This window comes from Pseudomassariella vexata, assembly GCF_002105095.1.
Source record: "Pseudomassariella vexata strain CBS 129021 chromosome Unknown BCR38scaffold_6, whole genome shotgun sequence".
Taxonomy (NCBI): Eukaryota; Fungi; Ascomycota; class Sordariomycetes; order Amphisphaeriales; family Pseudomassariaceae; genus Pseudomassariella; species Pseudomassariella vexata.
The window spans coordinates 2,113,054-2,133,087 of record NW_024467961.1 but is presented as its reverse complement, the minus strand read 5'-3'; the positions used below and the strand labels follow the sequence as shown (position 1 = coordinate 2,133,087).

At 50.1% G+C, this 20,034-nt stretch overlaps 5 protein-coding genes across 5 annotated transcripts; 3 read left to right on the top strand and 2 right to left on the bottom strand.

Moving 5' to 3' along the window:
- Window positions 1–40: 40 nt before the first annotated feature.
- BCR38DRAFT_432593 (uncharacterized protein) lies at window positions 41–7,511 on the bottom strand. The gene is made up of 14 exons (XM_040860194.1): window positions 6,647–7,511; window positions 6,156–6,593; window positions 5,989–6,122; window positions 5,932–5,955; window positions 5,761–5,895; window positions 5,718–5,727; window positions 5,602–5,681; window positions 5,339–5,568; window positions 5,296–5,302; window positions 4,894–5,259; window positions 4,804–4,863; window positions 2,451–4,773; window positions 576–2,398; window positions 41–517 (listed from the first exon to the last, which is right to left on the bottom strand). Exons 1-14 carry the CDS (start codon window positions 7,269–7,271, stop codon window positions 461–463), a joined length of 6,312 nt encoding a protein of 2,103 aa, XP_040716527.1. The 5' UTR covers window positions 7,272–7,511; the 3' UTR covers window positions 41–460.
- A 3,182-nt stretch (window positions 7,512–10,693) lies between these two features.
- Window positions 10,694–14,288, top strand: BCR38DRAFT_341252 (uncharacterized protein; the record flags this gene model as incomplete). The annotated part of the gene is made up of 4 exons (XM_040855856.1): window positions 10,694–10,955; window positions 11,013–12,297; window positions 12,352–12,423; window positions 12,476–14,288. 4 exons carry the CDS (start codon window positions 10,694–10,696, stop codon window positions 14,286–14,288), a joined length of 3,432 nt encoding a protein of 1,143 aa, XP_040716526.1.
- A 1,043-nt stretch (window positions 14,289–15,331) lies between these two features.
- BCR38DRAFT_196208 (uncharacterized protein) lies at window positions 15,332–16,029 on the bottom strand. The gene is made up of 3 exons (XM_040854055.1): window positions 15,653–16,029; window positions 15,523–15,595; window positions 15,332–15,399 (listed from the first exon to the last, which is right to left on the bottom strand). The coding sequence occupies exons 1-2, from the start codon at window positions 15,903–15,905 to the stop codon at window positions 15,567–15,569; spliced, it is 282 nt and encodes a 93-aa protein (XP_040716525.1). The 5' UTR covers window positions 15,906–16,029; the 3' UTR covers window positions 15,332–15,399; window positions 15,523–15,566.
- A 1,127-nt stretch (window positions 16,030–17,156) lies between these two features.
- On the top strand, window positions 17,157–19,025 carry BCR38DRAFT_513949 (uncharacterized protein; the record flags this gene model as incomplete). Its single annotated transcript, XM_040865062.1, has 9 exons — window positions 17,157–17,185; window positions 17,313–17,402; window positions 17,459–17,545; window positions 17,595–17,737; window positions 18,029–18,035; window positions 18,146–18,202; window positions 18,372–18,467; window positions 18,586–18,619; window positions 18,762–19,025. The coding sequence occupies 9 exons, from the start codon at window positions 17,157–17,159 to the stop codon at window positions 18,915–18,917; spliced, it is 699 nt and encodes a 232-aa protein (XP_040716524.1). The 3' UTR covers window positions 18,918–19,025.
- Window positions 19,026–19,190: 165 nt separating this feature from the next.
- Window positions 19,191–19,785, top strand: BCR38DRAFT_196193 (uncharacterized protein). The gene is made up of 2 exons (XM_040854054.1): window positions 19,191–19,628; window positions 19,686–19,785. Exons 1-2 carry the CDS (start codon window positions 19,302–19,304, stop codon window positions 19,695–19,697), a joined length of 339 nt encoding a protein of 112 aa, XP_040716523.1. The 5' UTR covers window positions 19,191–19,301; the 3' UTR covers window positions 19,698–19,785.
- The last annotated feature ends 249 nt before the right edge of the window (window positions 19,786–20,034 follow it).

The window sequence follows — 20,034 nt, the reverse complement described above, 5'->3', positions numbered from 1 at the left end:
TGGCAAAGTACGCAGTCGGCTTTAGAATCTATCTCAAGATGGCCCTAACTTGATTGTTTTTGATTGTTTCACCACGTAGGAAGGATGCCCCACTCAACATTGTATTCAATACATACACGTCACACAGCAGCTATATACATATATCAACTATACACACAAACTATATACAGATATACAACACATATAATACATGTATGTACACGTAACGCCCATTTCCCAACCTATACGTTTAATCATCCAAATGCACTCATGAACGGCCTGGGCCTTACGACTTCTAATACACTTTTGCCTTTCTACCTCAACCAGTCGTGCTAAGCCAGATAACCCAACTACGCATTTATATATAAATATCCATACTTTTCACCCACATCACGACCACAATCTGATCATCACATCCAGTTTTTTCCCACCCCCAAAAAAGAAGAAAAAAACTATGAGAAATACTTCCACACAAATCATTCTAAGCAGACATGACCAAAGCCAGCAGTGCCATGCGGCAGTATAGACCATATCGCATCTAGTGTTATCTGTTAGTTGTCGGCCGTCGTGAAATGGTTTGGTTCAAATAAACTGACCTGTCGGAAGTACGCAGCACGCTGGTCGAAGTCCACCTCTTCAGCCACCTCCTCGTTCCGCGGAAGAGGATGCAACACCACCATGCTGCTCTTCGCATGCTTCAACGTGCTGTTGTCAATGCGGTACGCCCCCTTCACCCTCTCGTACTCTTCCACGCTAGGAAATCTCTCCTTCTGAACCCGGGTGCAGTACAACACGTCGCTCGCCGCCAGAATCTCCTTGGTAAGAGTCTCCGACTCACAAAGAAGCTGGCCCGATGCTTTCAGCTGTTCACGCACCTTGGAAGGAAGTCCGAGCGACTTGGGGCATACGAGTTGCACTTGCACCTGGTAGTGCTGCAGGAGGTACACCAGAGAATGGACAGGACGGCCATAGAGAAGGTCACCAACAAACGTGATGGTCAGGCCTTGGACCGTACCGAGCTCTTCGCGGATCGTGAACAAATCCAGGAACGCCTGAGTCGGGTGCTCCTTGCTGCCGTTGCCGCCGTTAATCACAGGTACAGGACTGTACTTCTTTGCGATATCAACAGACTTCTCTTCGGGATGACGGAGGACGATGGCATCACCATAGCAACCCAGGGTCCTCAGCGTATCCTGCAAAGTTTCGCCTTTCTGTACTGAAGATGTCGACGTGCTGATAGCAACGGTCCTACCGCCAAGGCGCTGCATGGCCGCATCGAAAGAGGCCGAAGTGCGTGTAGATGGCTCGTAGAACATAGTAGTAAGCACGCGGCCTCGGAGGGTGTTCAGAACGCCTTCCCGTTGCACGCCCAGTCGCATTTCTTGAGCCACGGTAAATAGGAGGTGGAGATCAGAACGGGAGTATTGGGCCACGGAGAGAACATGAGAACCCTTGAAAGAGGATGGTTGTGACAGAAGCTCTCTGAGCGAGTCGACGGCTCGGTTCTGCGTGGGGAACCCTAGGCCAAGACCATCTCCCATTGCCGATTCCAGAGCTCGTGGTTGGGTTAGAGGTCTTGGTGCGCCAAACATAGATTGATGTCTGCCCCCGGGGCTGTCAGGCGTGTAGCTAATGGATTGCTGCAGAGGCCTCATGGGTGGTGACATCGGCACCGGCATGCTACCATGGGTTGACATGTCCTTGCCCAGAGGAGGAATGGGGAGCATTTCTCCGTCAAGGCAAACCGTCTTGTCGCCGAAGGTAACTCTCTGAACAGCTCCGCGCATTGTTTTCCCCACAAACGGTGACCAAAGTGACGTTGACGGCACAGTGTATGGCCTGTCAATTTCCACCTCTACAGATGTCCCAACCTGTTCGTGAAGCTCGAAGATCTGCTTAGGGTTGTCATACAGGCGCGTCTTGATATCATCCAACGTCAGCCTGTTCTCGGTGACCGAAGTTAACAGCAATGGCAATGCATCTGCAATGCCTACTGACGGGTTCGTGGTCGAGCCGGTGCCATGGCAAAGCTGGTAGGGAAGGCTGCCAATGGAAAAGACGTCAATCGTGGCAAGATGATCCCATAGAGCCTGTTGGTCTTCAGGAGTCGGCAAGCCAAGACAGTCGGGATAATCCTTCCGTGTCAGGTAGAGTGAGTAGATGGAGACATCGCAGGTTACGTTAAGACCCTTCTCCTTGCTCAGGGCAATTATGCGAATGTCTTCCTTGGTTGTCACACTAGTGACATGGATGCGCCTACTGTGAAGGCTAGCCAACAACAAGATGGAGGCGAGATCGGTGGTTTTCGCGTCCGTCAGGATGGGCTTGTGCGTCGGCCACGAGTCGAAATGCGTCGTGACCGCCGCCACCTTGTTGATGTTGTCTGACAAATGGTTGAATGGGATGAACAAAGAGCCCACTTCGCTCGTGACATGGCTAATCTGGTCGGCGTTGTCCGATGTCGCAGAAACAGAAGTTGTAATCACAATATCCGCCACGCTTGCTGTTTTGCTGTGCAAGCTTCAATGTCTTGGCATCTGTGATGGAACCCTCAATGCCCATCGGCATGATGCGCACCATGCTGAAGCCTGAAGCGATTGAGGTCTTGGTGATAGTCTGGAGATCATTACTGCTCTGGGAGATGATTCCGGGTACAAAGGCAGCGATGTTGATGAGACCCGGCAGCACGACAGTGCGATGACTCGTTTGGAAGTCGCGGTTCCCAATGTCAAGGTCAAAGTGTCTTGCGATAGCTTCCACAAGAATCTTGGCATTCTTGACATTGGTAACAAGAGGGATCTGGTAGTCTACGGCCATTCGCCGCGTTTGGTATCCCTTGCTCATGTAGTTGGCAGGACGGCGGTACTTGTTGTTGGATGGCAGATTGATGTAGAGATTAATCATGTTCTTAGCAAGATGCTGCGTCAGCGAGTACTCGGATCTTTGGTCGTCGTCTTCCTCTTTCCCGAGAACTTCGAGATACTGGACGGGGATACCATGCTCCTGGAGGAAATCGGCAGTACCCGCAGTAGCGAACAGCTTGTAGCCCATTCGCTGCAACTTGGCAACTGATGGCAACATCTCCTTCTTATCCTTGAAGGAGCCAATGGAGAGCAGGATGTTGCTCTTGGGGATCTTGAAGCCTGTCGATATCAAAGCCTTCAAATAGGCCTCGTACTTGTCGCTACCGAAACAAGCGACCTCTCCGGTGGAGGCCATTTCCACACCCAGTACGGGGTCAGCTCCGGAAAGACGAGAGAAACTGAACTGCGGGACTTTGACTCCCACACAGTCCGGAGCAATGTTGGTAGGGGGGTGCTCCGCAAATGGCGCGTTCATGATGGCCTTGGTGGCCATCTCAATGAGATCTACCCCCATTACCTTGGACACGAAGGGGAATGAACGCGACGCTCGCACGTTGCATTCAATGACCTTGATGTCGTTGTCTTTAGCGATGAATTGAATGTTGAATGGACCTGTAACATTCAGAGCAAGACCGATCTTCTGCGTTGCTTCCTCAATGCGCTGGATGGTTGTCTTTTCCAAATCTTGGGGTGGCAGGATCAAAGTGGCATCGCCTGAATGAACACCAGCGTTTTCGACATGCTCAGAAATGAAGTGGCCAACGACCTTGCCATCTTTTGCCACGGCATCCATTTCAATCTCCTTGGCGTTCTCAATGTATTTCGTAATGACAACGGGATGTTCACGAGAAACCTCGGCAGCTTGGTCAAGGTAGGATTCGAGATCCGCCTCCGAGTAGACTGTATTCATGGCAGCACCAGAAAGAACGTAGGAAGGTCGAACAAGTACAGGATATGTAACCGTGGCACAGAACGACTTAGCCTCTGCAAAGCTCGTAAGTTCCTTCCAGGTCGGCTGGTCCACGCCAATCTTGTCGAGCATTCGTGAGAACTTGTATCGGTTCTCGGCATTATCAATGTTCTCCGGAGACGTGCCTAGTACCTTGACACCGGAACGTGACAGCGGCAGCGCGATGTTGTTGGGTGTCTGACCACCCATGGCGCCCAGAACACCGCTCGAAGATTCCATTTGGTAAATATCGAGGACCGTCTCCAGGTTAATGTTCTCAAAGTACAGGCGGTCTGCTTCATCGTAGTCTGTGCTGACGGTTTCGGGGTTGTAGTTGACCATGACCGTCTTGAATTTGAGCTGCCGGAGCGTGCGAATGGCTCTTACGGAGCACCAATCGAATTCCACAGAGGAACCGATACGATAGACACCGGATCCAAGAACCATGACACCGTGGTCATTGAAGGTCATGTCGTGTTCCGATGCATTGTATGTAAGGTAAAGGTAATTGGTGTAAGCAGGGAACTCCGCCGCAACGGTATCGATCTGCTTCACGAACGGCGTGATACCAGCCTCGAGTCGCATTCTTCTGACAGCAAGCTCGTTGGAATCCCAGAACTTGGCCAGTTGGCGATCAGAGAATCCAAGACGCTTTGCCTGACGAAGCACATCAGGGCGTTTTGCAATGGAGCTAGTGTCATATTCGGCCATAGATTTGGCAAAGGTGCTCAATCCCATCAGTTTGTGCAGGAACCACTTATCAATTTTGGTCATTTCCCAGATCTTGTCAACCGAGTATCCAGTGTGCATGGCGTTGGCAATGGCAAAGAGGCGTTGGTCCGACGGGGTTTGCAGCTCGTCATCGATGGACATCAGCGCCGGCGTCTCTCCAAACCCAAGATTGTGGAAGTCAATAGCACGAATCGCCTTCTGGATCGCTTCCTCGAAGCTTCGGCCGATGCTCATAACTTCGCCCACACTCTTCATCGATGATCCAAGTTGCGTTGACACCCTAGTAAACTTTTTCAGATCCCACCTGGGCATCTTGACGACCACATAATCAAGAGATGGCTCGAAGCACGCACAGGTACCCTTGGTGACCGAGTTTTTGATGTCCTTGAGAGGGATGCCGAGACCCAACTTAGCGGCTATGAATGCCAGAGGGTAGCCTGTCGCCTTTGATGCGAGGGCGGACGACCGAGATAATCTAGCGTTGACTTCAATGATGCAGTATTCCTTCGAGTCTGGGTTCAACGCATATTGAATATTACACTCGCCAACAACTCCGAGGTGGCGGATGACGTTGACTGCGGTAGTTCGCAACATGTTGTAGTCCTCATCCGAAAGCGTTTGGGACGGTGCAACAACGATGGAGTCGCCTGTGTGGATACCAAGAGGATCGAAGTTTTCCATGTTGCAGACGGTAATACAGTTGTCTTGGGCATCTCGCACCACCTCATACTCGATCTCTTTCCAGCCCTTCATACTGCGCTCGATAAGCACCTGGGGACTGGCGGCTAGCGCTTTGTTGCAAAGATCAAGCAACTCGGGCTCGTTATTGGCGAAGCCACTTCCAAGACCACCAAGAGCGTAAGCAGCTCTGACAATAACGGGAAACCCGATGTCCTTGACGACTTCCATAGCCTCGTCGACACTACTGGCGGAAGCTGATTTGGCGCACTTCTCATTGATCGATTCCATGCTTCGAGCGAAGAGTTCACGGTCTTCGGTGGTGATGATGGTGTCGATAGGGGTGCCAAGGACCTTGACTCCGAGCTCTGCAAATTCGTCCTTCAGCTGAATACCAACTTGCAAGGCCGTCTGGCCGCCAAACGTAACGTATATCGCATCCGGACGCTCGTAAACGATGACTTTGCGAACAAATTCAGCTGTCACGGGGAGGAAGTAGACCTTGTCAGCCAGACCCTTGGACGTCTGGATCGTTGCAATGTTCGGGTTGATCAAAACTGTGTAAATGCCCTCCTCTTTCAGAGCTTTGATAGCTTGACTTCCAGAGTAGTCGAACTCGCCTGCTTGCCCAATGCTGAGACCTCCGCTTCCAAGTACAAGAATCTTTTTGACATTGACTCTCGGATGCAGCTTCTTATTTTCTTCGGCAGTGCCACCTGGGAACTCTACCGGGGCGTTGAGAAGCTTCGGGTCCTGACCACATTTCATAATTGTGTTGATGAAGACATCGAAAAGAAACTCGGTGTCTCGGGGCCCCGGAGTGCTCTCAGGATGGAACTGGACACTGAAATAAGGCTTGCTGACATGCATGATGCCCTCATTGCTGCCGTCGTTGGCGTTAACAAACAGCTCTTTCCATTCTGAGGGAAGGCTCTTCGCATCAACGGCATAACCGTGATTTTGCGAAGTAATGTGACACTTTCCGGTGACCATACTCGTGCAGGGAATGTTATGCCCACGGTTACCGAACTTCATCTTCTCGGTTGCAGCCCCAGCTGCACGCGCAAGCAGCTGATGTCCAAGACAGATTCCGAAGACAGGTGTTTGATTGGCTTTCATGGTGGCAGAAATATGCTTGACTGTCTCTTGCATGACAGCCGGATCACCAGGTCCGTTAGAGATGAAGAGGCCATCATATTCTTTTCCGGCATCCGTGGAGAAGTCGTAATCCCAGGGACATACGAGGACCTCAACGCCGCGTTTCAAGAAACATCGTAGCTGGTTATATTTCATTCCGACATCCAGACAGAGAACTCGGACGGTGCGCCCAGAAGCGTGTTTCAACGCTGTTTCTGGGCTGGGCTGGTACAACTTGGGGGTTTTGATGGAGACTAATCACAAAAAAATAAGCATGGGATCTGGATTCGTAGCAGTAGGAACTTACCCTCGGCAACAAGATTCTTCTCGTTAGGGTTGACCCAGTCCACTTGTTCATAAGATGACTTCCAATGCTCAGCGGTGGGGACGGTGTTTCCTTGGACAGCATTAGTAGCCCCGTTGCTTAAGTCGCGTTTCTCCAGAAGGAGGCGACCTAGCATGCTTCCCTTCTCTCTGATCCGTTTTGTCAAGGCCCTGGTGTCGACACCATATATGGCCGGTATTCCCTGCTCTTTCAACCAGGTTCCTAGGGAGGACGAGGCGAGGTAGTGGGAATAATCCTCGCCTGAGTATGAGGCTGTCACGAGACCGGCGATGTGAATTTCGTTTGACTCGAAGTATTCGGGCAGGTCCCCTAGTAGCTTGTCGGTCTTTTCTCGAGATGGAACGCCATAGTTGCCTACAAGAGGAAACGTGATGACAAGGATCTGGCCGCGGTATGAAGGGTCGGTCACACTCTCAGGGTACCCCACCATGCCAGTCTGGAAGACCAACTCTCCAGCGATGCTCTTCTTAGCACCAAAACTATAGCCCTGATAGGACGAGCCATCCTTGAGCTCCAGGCACATGAACCCGTCGTCACTGGCGTCGACGACCTTCGCCGTGGCGGGCTGGTGCTGAACGGCAGCCATTCTGTTGGTTTGAAGTCGTACAGAGGCGGACTCGCGCTTACTGGCGGGATTGCGGATGACTTCGGGGAAGAGGGGGGCTCAATGCCGGGTGGCAGATGCAGCTCACGGGCTCACGAAAAGAGCTATCTCGTGCTGCAAAACGGCAGTTGAATCAAGTGCTCATTACTGCCAGTCCGATGCTCAGTTGATACAAATGATCTTCACATTGGCGACTTTACGAGAAAAATTTCAAAATCTCGGTGAACGCCTGTAGAGAGCTTTTTTTTTTCTCGGTAGCAACCCCGCCATGCATGGGGCTTGCATTTCGAGAAAGTTTTTCGATCTGCAAAGACTGGCGAATGACATGTGCCCATTGGCCTGCTACTACGTAAAGTAGCCAGAACCTGGCATGTTGATCAATTGTCCAACCAGATTCTAGCTCTGCAAACCCTTGCAAATTTCGTCCTATGGTTAGGCAGGTATTATCGCAGCCTCTCTCTCAGGGCGGAGTCTTGATTAGGAGCTAAGCGCATCGGATACGTCGTTGCCATATGCCAAGGTCGCCATGCTTATAGTGAAGCCCAGAGAAACAAGAAATTTATGTACGCCGGCATTGAAGAAGAGCAGACAAAGACCTGAGAAAAAACTTGAGAAGTTATGTCATGGGAATCGATCCGGTCGAGAACCCCGCGCGCGGCCAAGCTCAGTCAGTCAGCTCTTAGCTACCTAAGGCTACTTAAGTACATTGACCTTTACTTATGTTGGGACTGTCCCCTCGTAAAGTTTTATAGCTGCTGAACGAGGACCGCAGGTGCTGATAACGAGCGAACAACTGTTAGTAGGTTGTTGTTTTTGTCGCTAGCCCTAGTGCAACTAAGTCAGATATGCCGACTACTTTGGGTCAAGGTTGAGTGAGGGAGGTGGAGATTTATATGAAGGCCAAAAAAGGATGTTTCCTTTCCTTTTCCTATGATGGTTACTTCTGGTTTGAGGCGGGGTTTTGTAGCCCTGTACTTGGCCGTACCTTCCCATCTAGTCCTTCCCACATAATGACCGCCCTCGGTCATTTTTACCAAGAACCTTATGGTAAATCTCGTCCTCACGCTTCCGATCTCTCCACCTCCAGATATCTCATCTTGACAGCTCATCTTCTGAGTCCTTCATCCACAACGTACACAGCAGGTGACTCCACCTCCTTGATGCTAGGCTCACAATTGCCACGGCCCTACGCCATCCATAGCCTACGAGAGCCCCGGCCTAGTCTCCAAAGTGCTTCTTCAATGTGACTGTCGATATGAGGTATTTTTAGAGTTGGAAGGGCCGAGGTACTTGACTTTAGGTATTGGCCCGACGTATTAGCTTGAAGTACTAGATGGTGTGAAGCGCCGGCTTGAGGGATCTGAGGTCGACGGTAACGACTCTCCGCTGTAGAATAATACTGCAAATAACGATAGTGAGCACCAGATTTATATGAAGGCCAAAAAAGGATGCTTTCTTTTCTTTTTCTATGGTGGTTACTTCTGGTTTGAGGCGGGGTTTTGTAGCCCTGTACTTGGCCGTACCTCCCCGTCTGGTGGGGTTGTCTCTCTTTTCTCGATAATGGCAACTTGATTTTCGAAGCATTGAAGGGTCAGCGAGTGAGTGGTAAGAGCACCCATAAGGCCATCGAGGTTATCGGCTTGTTCTTATACCGACCAGGGGAACTGCCAGTCTCGAAGTCAATTGCACCGATTTTACGAGCCTCAGACGATACTACACGGCAAGCTTGAGTGAAAAGGGTATAGCTTGAAGGCCTCAGGCTTGTCCGGCTATTAAATGCATGATGCAATCAAGCTAGCAAGCGAGCATGGTGCGTGCATCAAAGTAGACGCTAGAGATCGTGACTCGTCGACGTGCTACGGCAACCTCAGCAAGTTGGGGAGATGATCCAATGGAGATGATCCAGGGAGACGACCGACTTTCAGAATATCACCCATGCCGTCGTCCTCTTACACTGGAACTGTGACTCGAACGAGCGGTGAGGCCGATACCAGTGAACAAGACTCTTGAGGCTTTCCCATTTAGTCTATGCCTCGTCGAAGCAGATAGTCGCATAGAAAACTCCTTCTCACCTGAGAATTGACGCAACTGCCGCTGGGTGCAACTTGACAATGATCCGATGTAATCTAAGCACGACAGGCAGGCCGAGATAGTTCGTTATCAGTGTCACGGCGCTTCATGCATCCGGTGACACTGTGGAATGGGGGTGCATGCAGAACATCTTGGAGAGCTTGCTCCGCAACTAGCTTCTGCTAGCACCGATTTCGGCACTAGCTAGTCGTATAGTAGAGATCCAAGCTTCGCAGTTTCAGATCCGGTTGTGAAAAGCCCGTGTTGATTTTCGATCTTGGGGTTTTTAGCTTGCAAAGAGGGACAGACCATCGTCGGAAAGGCTGTCTTACGCTACCAATGGGAGCCAAACAGCTCGGAAAACTGCATGCTGAGCGCATGCATGTGGTGATCTCCGCTATGATGATTCGAAGTGGCTGCAATCCCACCTTGGAAGGAGGGGTGGTCATGCGTGCAATAAGATCGCGCTTAGGTGAGGCAAGCCGCCGCCTGCGGGACATTGTTGAGAACCGGTGAAGGTGAGTGGCCAGTGACACATCTATCAATTGTCCAAATGCTTGGAAAATAGCGAAACCCACATGGATGCTTGAAGTATGCCTTATGAAGACGGGTCCATCGATAGGGATGTTCGATCGGACGATCGATGCTATGAGAGATATTTCTTTGCTGGCTGCTTAGAAAATGTCAACATCAACTCATTTTTCCTAGGGTCAACCTGGAAACAGGATTGACTCCTAAAGCAAGGGGTCCTTATCAATAATTTCTAGACCGCTTTCGACGTCAACAACATTCCCCGTCCACCTTCCTCAAACTTAAATGGTTGCTGCACGCACAACCTTGAAAATCGAAGCACACTTTACCTGCTTCAGTACATACCCATGCTCTAAACTGCTGGCATCGGGGGGGCATGGTTGTGCTGGAGCAACAGTGGATGCATTGCACATGTACTTCATGCTTGATCTGTGCTGACTTGCCCAGGTGAATTTAATAAAGTTGCAGGTTCCCTCCAGGTCAGAGCCTGGTATCCCTGCTTTCCTTGACGAGGCGACCCACCGTGCCGTTGTGCTAAGGACGCCATCTTGTCGAGCTTTTATTCTTCTGCAGCTTGTCCACTGTTTTTCCCGCCCGTCGCGGTGATTAGGACCTCATCTCGCCTCGTTTGACGTGTTCCGAGCCGCTTGCCAATGTTACTATTACCCTACTTAAGTCAGTAGGTGCCGCGAGGAGGTCGGGGATCGGAGGTTGTCATGATGCCTTCGGCAACGGATATGCTGTCTTCCTTGCTGCGACCCAACAAGTCACGGGAAAACTCGAATCGTCGCGTTAATTTGTCCATGTTTGAGTCGAACCCCAACACGCCCTCACCCGGTCCGACCAATCGCCAATACCTTGAGTCTCGCCATGCGACGGCCGACTTCACCGAGGCCGATGACGACGACGACGAAGATGAGTCCAACGAAGAAGCGGACGAAGCGGACGAAGCTGGCGAGCTGCCCAGGCTGACGACGCGGTACCGGCAAGATAGCGGTGGCATGCAAGACAGCAGGCGGAGGAGCTCGACATCTATGCTCTCTCTCTTCGCCGCAAGCTATCTGGGTAAGCAAAGGCGCATTTTAAAAGCAATAAGAACTGGAAACTAACAATTATGGCAAGACTCACTGCCCGTCTACAACACCGTTCACGCTATACGAATCATCGTCCAAACACGTACCGAAACGTCGCTGTCATGGGAGCAGCTGCGGTCGCCTCAAGTCTCCCAATTTCTCATCAAGCCCATGCAGCAACAGATCAGGACCCAACACTTCACGAGGGCTACCTTGTACGCACTCATGGCCAACTGTCTACAGTTCGCCAAAGAAGCCCAATTATACCCCGGCAATGCAGGTACGAGTTCTACTCGCGCCAAGGCCTGCGAGCTCCTTGCTCTGAAGCTGTTGAAGGAGTACAACACCAGAGAACTCATAGACGCTCTGTCGTACGACTTCTATCCCCTGCAAGGTCTGCCAGAAACCCCAAACACGCCGAGTCCCCGAAGCAGACAATCTGCGGCGCGGTCTTCCACGCTTGAGGTGGCCATTCGCGCCTCGGCCAAATACTTTCTATCACACCCTCTTGTTGTGCAGCAACTGGAAGCTATCTGGAATGGTGCTATCAGCTTCTACTCTTCGGCCGATCAACTACATCGAGCCCCTCAGACACCTCCTAGTGCCAAACAGACGCCAAGACGGAGATCGGTAGATGCAAGAACGCCTCTCCTCGGCTACCAGCCTGGAAAAGAGAACCAGGGCCGTCTTCCACTTCATGAGGTGCCCGTTAGACGAACTGTGACCTTGTACAACCCCCGCCACGCCTCTCCCCTCAAGCTGTCTCGGCTTCGTGTTCCCCGGTATAGACAGTTCCTGTCGACTTGTTCACTGTTCATCTTGATATGTCTATTTCTTGCCGTTCTGGTGGAACGGTCGAGTCGCATCACCTCCTTGGAACTGATATTCTGGTTCTGGAGTGCTGGTTTCATGCTTGACGAGGTCGTTGGCTTCAATGAACAGGGATTTTCTCTGTACATCATGAGCTTTTGGAACATCTTCGATCTAGGGATTCTTCTCTTGCTCATCGTGTATTACTGCATGAGGGTCTATGGGGTATTCCTTGTAGATCCACACCATTGGAATGACATGGCGTACGACGTTCTGGCATCCAATGCAATTCTACTCTTACCTCGTATTTTCAGCGTCCTGGACCACTATCAGTACTTCTCGCAGCTCCTCATCGCTTTTCGGCTCATGGCCGTCGATCTCGCTGCCGTTTTCGTCCTTGTGCTCATCAGCTGTTCTGGGTTTTTCGTCTTCTTTACCCTGTCCAAGAATAGCAATGATGCTCCCGATGTAGCATACAAGATATTTCAAATCCTGATGGGCTTTACGCCAGCGGCCTGGGATGTGTAAGTGCTGAAATCACCCAACTCTTGGAGACTTGGCTAAACAAAAACTTCCAGTTGGCCCGAATACAACTTCTTGGGCAAACTTCTGCTCGTATTCTTCCTCATCATGTGTCATTTCGTCGTTGTGTAGGTCTTACCTCAGCCGGTTTAAGTTGTTCCCTACTAATGTCATGTGTAGCACCATTCTAATTACAGTCTTGACAAATTCTTTCATGGCCATTGCTTCAAATGCTACGCAAGAACATCAATTTCTATTCGCCATAAATACCATTTCAATGGTCAAAAATGACGCACTGTTCTCCTACATTGCACCCGGCAATATCTTCGCCTGGATGTTGATGCCTTTACGATATTGCATGCCAATCCGCCAGTTCGTGAGATTGAACCGCACCGTCATCAAACTCACTCATTGGCCGCTTCTCTTCTGCATATACTTTTACGAAAAGTACTTCCTAGCGTCAGCTCTTTACGAACCTACTGATCTTGTGGAAAACCATGGACGTGGACAAGGACGTACTCTGTCATTGGCCGACCCTGCGAGCCGGACTGCGATATTCAGCCCCAACATTCGAGTCCGCGAGGAGTCGGTCACTGGTCTGCAGAAGGACCGCGCATTGGAAGAAGTATTCAGGCGGCCTCCCGATTCCGGCACTCTGCGACATCAACGAAGGCAGGAAAGACGGAAGACCCAGACGGCCATCCGGCACTGGATGGATCAGAATGATGACGTTGGAGAACCACAGTCCTCGAATTGGCCGTCACTAGATCGGCCAATTGACTGGCACCGTCGTTCGAGCGTTGGCCGAGAACTACCGCGAAGATACAGGACAGTGTCAGATGTGAGATCCGCCGCAAGCGATCCTGCCGATCTAATTTCCAACAATGGATTTCCGAGGCGACACTTCATCCACTCTACAGGAGTCATGGACGAGGAACACACAGATTACAAAGACCAAACGGATGCAGATGGTGATGACGAGCTTGTAACCAACGATGAGGATGAAGACGATGAACATGCCACAGAAAGCCGCGCAACCGCGAAGTCGGTACCGCAAGAAGAGGACTACTTCACCACACCAATGGCAACTCGATTCGGTACTCTAGCCCCGTCATCACTCAACTCAAGACACTCTTCTCAACATCAGCACACAGCCAACGCCTCGCCGCGCACTGGAACTTCTCGACAAGGAGGTATGCATAGCCGCACCATGTCCACAACCACGATCCTCTACGCGCCTCAGGGGAGTGGCCGAGGAACAAACACTCCACCATCGGTGTCGGAGCACACTTCAGGCAACCGTTCACGACCGAAGAGTAGCCGCCAAACCCCTGTAGAAACGCCGGCAACAGGTGCAGGTCACCGCTCTCCGCGGAGGACCATCCACATAGCGCCACCACCCACGCGGCCACGCCCGATTCCGTCCAAGACTGCACCGACTCGTGCAGCTCTTTTGGGGACCGCCGGTGCGCGTCTTCGTCGGCTACCCTCACTAGACGTCGATATTAACTCGGACATAGGACTAGACCACGACGCTAACAACGAGCTTGGTGCTGTCCCGGCGTCCTTCGCGACACAGATGGCCATGGCAACGGGTCAACTTAAAGGTCTTGGGCGTGGAAGTCAAGAGCGCGACAACGCTGAACGCATGAGCCGTCTCGTCTTGGCAAGAATGAAGACCCTGGAAGAGAGCTTCGCTGAAGTGGCGAAAGAGATGCGCGGCATGCGTAGTCAGGTGTCCACGTCTCATAACTCGGAGAATGGCAGTTGGAACGGTGTCATGGAGGTGGGCGTAGCAGGGAAGGACCGAAAGCGCGTGCCAGTGAAGAAGGCGCAGGGCGGCGGAAGCCGACCGAGCAGCACGAGAGAAGATAAAGTTGGATTGTCGGGCGTGAAGCCGAAAAACAAGGGGAAGGGCAAGGAGGTTGCCAAGTCGGAAAGCGGTAAAGAACAGGAGACAAAGCGTATCAGACGAAGAGGGAGTTCTTTCTGATGATGCCTTGATTGCGTTTTGTCCCTGTTCGGAGCAGAGGGGATCTGGGCGTAGATCTTGCATTGTGCGACATATAGGTTGCGGCATTAGGCGTTCTGGTTGGCATTTGCGCGTTGACCGGCTATCAAGGAAAATGGGGTTATGTTGCTGTAGAACAATATCTTGATATCTGGTTTTAGGCTCCGCGTTGTATTTGCATAGTATACCATATCGCAACAGCTGTAAGATATAGATAGCGAACACAGAGCATTTTTCACTTGGCTTTGTCTGCATGACATTCAAAGATTATATTGCATCTATCTCACTGGTAGCTTCTGATTAATTTGTCAATTTCTCTGTTTGTTTTCTTTTTTTGATGCCTTGACTTTATTTTGTCGCCGAACCTGACAATTGAGATTCACGTCTCAGCCAGTCCTTAACCGTCTCTCTCACCGATAACCCCGCTCACCCCTTTTCATCAGGTAGTTGAGAATGGTGCTACTCTGCGTATATCATTCGACAGGTCAATCCAGTCATTTCATAAGTCTCCTGAGGTGTCGTCCATCACCAGACACCTCGCCTGCAAGTCTGGGGGCTAATTGTTTCAAGAGCTCAAACCCCACCCCCACTGCGATCAACACTGACATAGAAGTTGGGATCTGCCGAGTTCTTCTGGGCTTGCTCGTTCTTGTGTAGTCTGTATCTGGCGCCCGCAAAGATGGTGAAAGTCGTCACGAGAGTGAAGAGAGCCAATCCACGGTGGCGACTACAATTGGCGGTCAGTGGGGAATTACTTGTGGATGGAGAGAGTCAGGGCTCGTCCTGAGCAACACAGAACCCAAAACCAAGAAAAGAAAAAGAAACAGAGAAAGGAATGAAAACGGGGAGAATTTCAATCTTACATAGGTGAACGGAGAGGTTGTCCGCCAACATTGGGTCGAATAGGGTCCATCTTGTCTGGAGGCGGTTTTTGCGAGCTGCTGGTGGTCGACTTCCGTCGACTTCCACGAGAATCCTATCCTGAAGAACACGGCTAAACCGGCGAGTCGGGATTTGGCAACAGCATACAAGACCAGAAGGAGATTTACAGTAGTGTTGCAATCAAATGATCGCGTCTTCGACGGTATAATAGCTTGAGTTGTGTCAGGAGAGATAGATATGGGAGGTATATACCTTCCGATGGATGGTGGAAGTTCGATCTATGATCATGCCACACCCGGGAATTTGCGAAAGATCTACAAACATGAAGTCATACCTAGTAGGTACGTACACTGGACCTCCCCGATAAAACGTGTGCATCTATCTGCCTAGGTTATCTTGAGTTGAAGCTAGGGCGTTTTAGCTCTACGGCAGGCGAAAATGGGGAAAGTGTGCACGAGACATACCGACAGACCCCGGGTAGACATTGCCGTCTTGCAGGGATATTAGGACTGAACGTGCATTAGTGACTTCGGGATGGAACACCCTGAGGAGGTCCGAAACAATTGTTGGGATTTTTCGAGTAACACAGAGTTGCTTGAAAGAGTACTTTATATTTGGTGCACAGGCGCTTTGGGGCGGCGTAGCAGTGCTGCTATTGTGTTGCCTCCTATATGTGTGTGGTGCGGGGAACTTCAAGCAATTGTAACCTTGCAGCATACATGCTACTTCATTATCTTATCATTATCAGAGATATTACCGGTTGATGACGACTACATTCGTTAATAGCTAACACGTGTCATAGTCTGGTTTTCTACATAGGCTTGTACTGGTCAAAGTCCATAGTATCAGAGGATTTTTGACCAGCAAGCAGATGATAAATCAAACGGCGAGTCAAGGGCAGGATAGTGTGGGATTGCCCGATTTTCCTGTGTAGTAAACCGGGTATAGACTTGCTATTCCCTTTGGATGCGCCATCTATTCTGTCACCCGCGTTATCAGTACCCTACTGACTGTAGGTCGACGCCAGAACCTGCTGAGCACACTATATCCACAGCTTTAGCCATTACTGGCGCCACCTTAGGCCTGGGGTTGGCAACGGCGAAACTGTTCGCATCACGCGGCGCAATCGTCTCTCTCGCCAACATCAGTATCGAGGCACTGCAGACGGTGGTCAAGTCCTTGCGGGCCAGGGAGAAGCACATGGTGTGGTGGACGTGCGAAGCCGCGAATCGGTGAACACCTGGATCGAGCCGACGGTGTATAAACTAGGCAAGCTCGATGGCGCCGTCAACGTGGCCGGCATTAACATGCCTTCTAACCCCCGTTGTGGACGAGACGGATGAGAACTGTCTCTTTGCTTTCGACGTCAATGCGTAGGTGGTCATTTTCTACATCCGCGCTCAGCTGAAGGCTATAGAGGATGGGGTAAATATTGGGATAATCCACTCCGCGCGCAGCTACGATGAGAAAGCCAGGGACAAATTTATCACGACAAGCTATGTCGGGCTTGTAAAATCATGTTAATTTTGATATTTGCTGCTGAAAGAAACAAGGGCCTGCTCGATGAAGGAATCAGGATGGTCCGCAATCTATGCTTCGTGGTTCTTCTCGGGCCAAGTCTCCACTCAGAAGTCAACCATAAGCTCACCGTATATGAATACTAGAGCAGTTCAGAATTGGGCACTAGACGCCCTATACGCTGGTACACTGTCCCTACTATCATTCATGATGGGTGCGTAGTTGGTGCCGTCCGCACTGTCAAAGGGTGATTATCATAAGTAGTACTACCTTGAAGTTTAAACCTCAATTGTCCAATTCGGAAATCTATGAAACAGAACTCGACATATATTATGGGTTGAAACTCGACGTTGCTCAAACTATCCCTCTTGACCGAACATTCACGGCGGTGGTGACTAGGTTAGCGGGCGTCTAAACGGCACTTATGAGCTGCCGACTAACCCCCAAAAAATGTGTGACCAGCTGAGGACATACCCTAGGTATGTGTAGGATGCATGAGACACGCATACGCCTCTTCCTCTGCAGGGTCATTGTTAAGCTACGGAGCGGCTGGACAGTTTTCTCAAAACCTAGCTAGAATCGAAAACACAACACGTCTTCATGTAGATCCTCCACATCATATGGGAAGACTGCAAGTAAAGTTGCAAAGCTCGCTCCGCATATACTACGTCCATGTTATAGCCAACCATCGGATATGTATGACGGTACATTTTCACACGGTGTTCAATTGACGGAGCTTAAAATTACCACAGTATTCCAAGTCAGTGGAAGAAGACTCGCTCCCTAAGCTACCGAAACTATGTGGAATCTGGAGGAGTTTTGAATGGAAAATGGCACTTGTAAGTACTGGTATATTCCAGCAATGATTGGCCGCCTTGCTTAGCTTAGGGCATGGGATGACATCGAACGCATGGAAGATCTGGGCATTGTAGAAAACACACAGCAAGCAACCCAGGATAGGAAATTGGCACCTTTGAGCCAGATAATGGATGTCGACAACTTAAAACTCAGATTTCTCTCATACCTTGAGGGTCAGTATTCATAATTGGGTCGGCGAGAGTCATTCGAGTCTTTGTGCTGAAGTTTTGGGAAGCTGCTTGATACGGCAGTTCTGCACGTCTTTATAATCAGTTGGACCCTAGCTATGACATCGTCTTAGGATATTCCAACTACTTAAGTGGATACTAAGAGTCCACAGCTGAGGCCTCGTTCCAGCTTTGGTAACATCGTAGATCTCGATTAGCACGAGAGCATCCTCATCATAGCCGCTTGTTTGAAAGGGATCCCTATATGCAGGTCAGTTATTGATATTTTTAAAGTAGTCATAATGTGAGTCCCGGTTGTTGTGTTTCTTTTCTAACTCCCGTTTCATGCTGTCTACTTGTCATATGGCAAGTTTCGAACAGGGAACTGGACTGCTCTCCTACTCCCCTGAACAGCTGTCGCATCATCATGAAGCAATATGTTGCAGCAGTGAGAGTTCCAGGAAGCAGTAGGTATGTAATCAATTGCGTCTGAAGTGTCCGATCCTGACACCACTTGGCCTACCCCTTCATTTTGTTTCGCATACTTGGTGTCTACAGGCGACGTATTATCTTCATCGGCTAAGGCCAGGCAGAGGAACGGGCATGTCATAGATAACATGAGCAGCTATATCAATTACAGGTTATATGTAATCACATTACATCCGTACCTCGGGCTTGTAGAAGCACCAGTCAGTGCTATGACTATCCTTACTAATATGAAAAGAGGCGACAAACTGTAAGCACTTCCTCTTCACTATTCCGAGGAAATAATTTGTTCTTCGGAGCTGCTTATAATCCAGAGAAAATCCCTTTTAAGACTACAATGCTCTGCTATTTTGACTGACACTGTCTAGTCTCAGCCCTCCTGGGATTGTCAAGTCCATCCATGTAGACCTCTCAACTGATCAGTTATCTTCGTAACTAATCACCTCAAAGAAAACATGATTAGCTTGTGTCATTCTTGAAATGAACAGAAGGAAACCGGATAGCCACATGTTAGGAACACTCCTCGTTGCTACATGCAATACAGACAGAGCTACCACAGGAGAAGTTTCTCAGCGAACGCAGCCCTCGGGTTGATCCAGATCGCTTGAGTCTACTTTCGCTGTATTCTGTTTGGTCCGAATCACCTAGCCGATATAGCTCCTTGGCTGCCAGCGTGCCAATACCGGGGACTTCGACCTGATCCAACAATGAAGGCGCCACGAGCCCATTTTCTACTCAGGGGAAACCTTTGCCCGCGAGGTATGAGATCCAGGGGCCAAGCTTTCCTCACTGGCATAGTCATGAACAGTCATGCATCTGCAGGCAAGTTGAGATGACAACTACCCTCCCTGTCTACTTCATTCAATGTTGTAATACTGGGACAGACGGTTTGAGTCGGCTTAAATAGGTGCACAATCAGCCTTAACTCAGCGGGTCCTCTGGTCGCGACATGTAAGCAGAGCAACATCATGATGTGCCAACAATTCCAAAAACCAGCGACTTGCTGATCTCAACTTGCAAATGTCAAAAAACAACCCGTAAAGCTCTCATAATACTACTGCAGTCCTATTAAAAATGATATTCGATGCATTCTCTCACTTCATGTACCTCAATATTCAGAAATGGCATCCTCATTATAAATCTGGGGTACCTAGTCGGCGATCTTCCCCATCCCGGCTGTCAGTGGCTTGACATTGAAGGCCGTTGTTACCCCATCTATTCCCGGGAACAATACTTGATCTACAACTCGGATTTGGGCCAGCATCATAGGCAGGAGCACTGGGTGATGCATTTGACGATATGTACGTGCTCAAGACGACATCTACTGCAACCCAAGCTGTTTGCCGTATGGAAGGTTCCGTTTACATTTCTCTTCTTTGTTTGTTTTGCGAGTGCCGAACCTCATGGACGCGTTAGTAATCTGCAAGCGTCACTGGTAACGGTCCCCTTTCTAATTCTTTGCTGGCAGCGTCACATCTGAAAACCTCGACTCCAAGCACATTGCAGGACAATATAAGATCGCTCCCTGATGCAGAGCTTGCCAAGGTGTTCTCTTGGTAGCAGCAGTAAGCAGACATGCGTAGTTTGTTGAAGGATTGCTATTCCTCATACTGGCTTGTTGGACACCAATCTTTTGGGGGCCAATTGCGGCGTGGATGAATTGTCCCAATCATTTTGATTGTAGTACAATATCAGTGCGGCAGCCCGCACTGCTGCCTACTTCTGTATCCCTGCATTTGAGCCTCAAGTCTTACTTCCACTATCCAAGCACATTGTGGCCTTCTCCGTTGGAGCCCGTTTGTTGCATCCATATATCA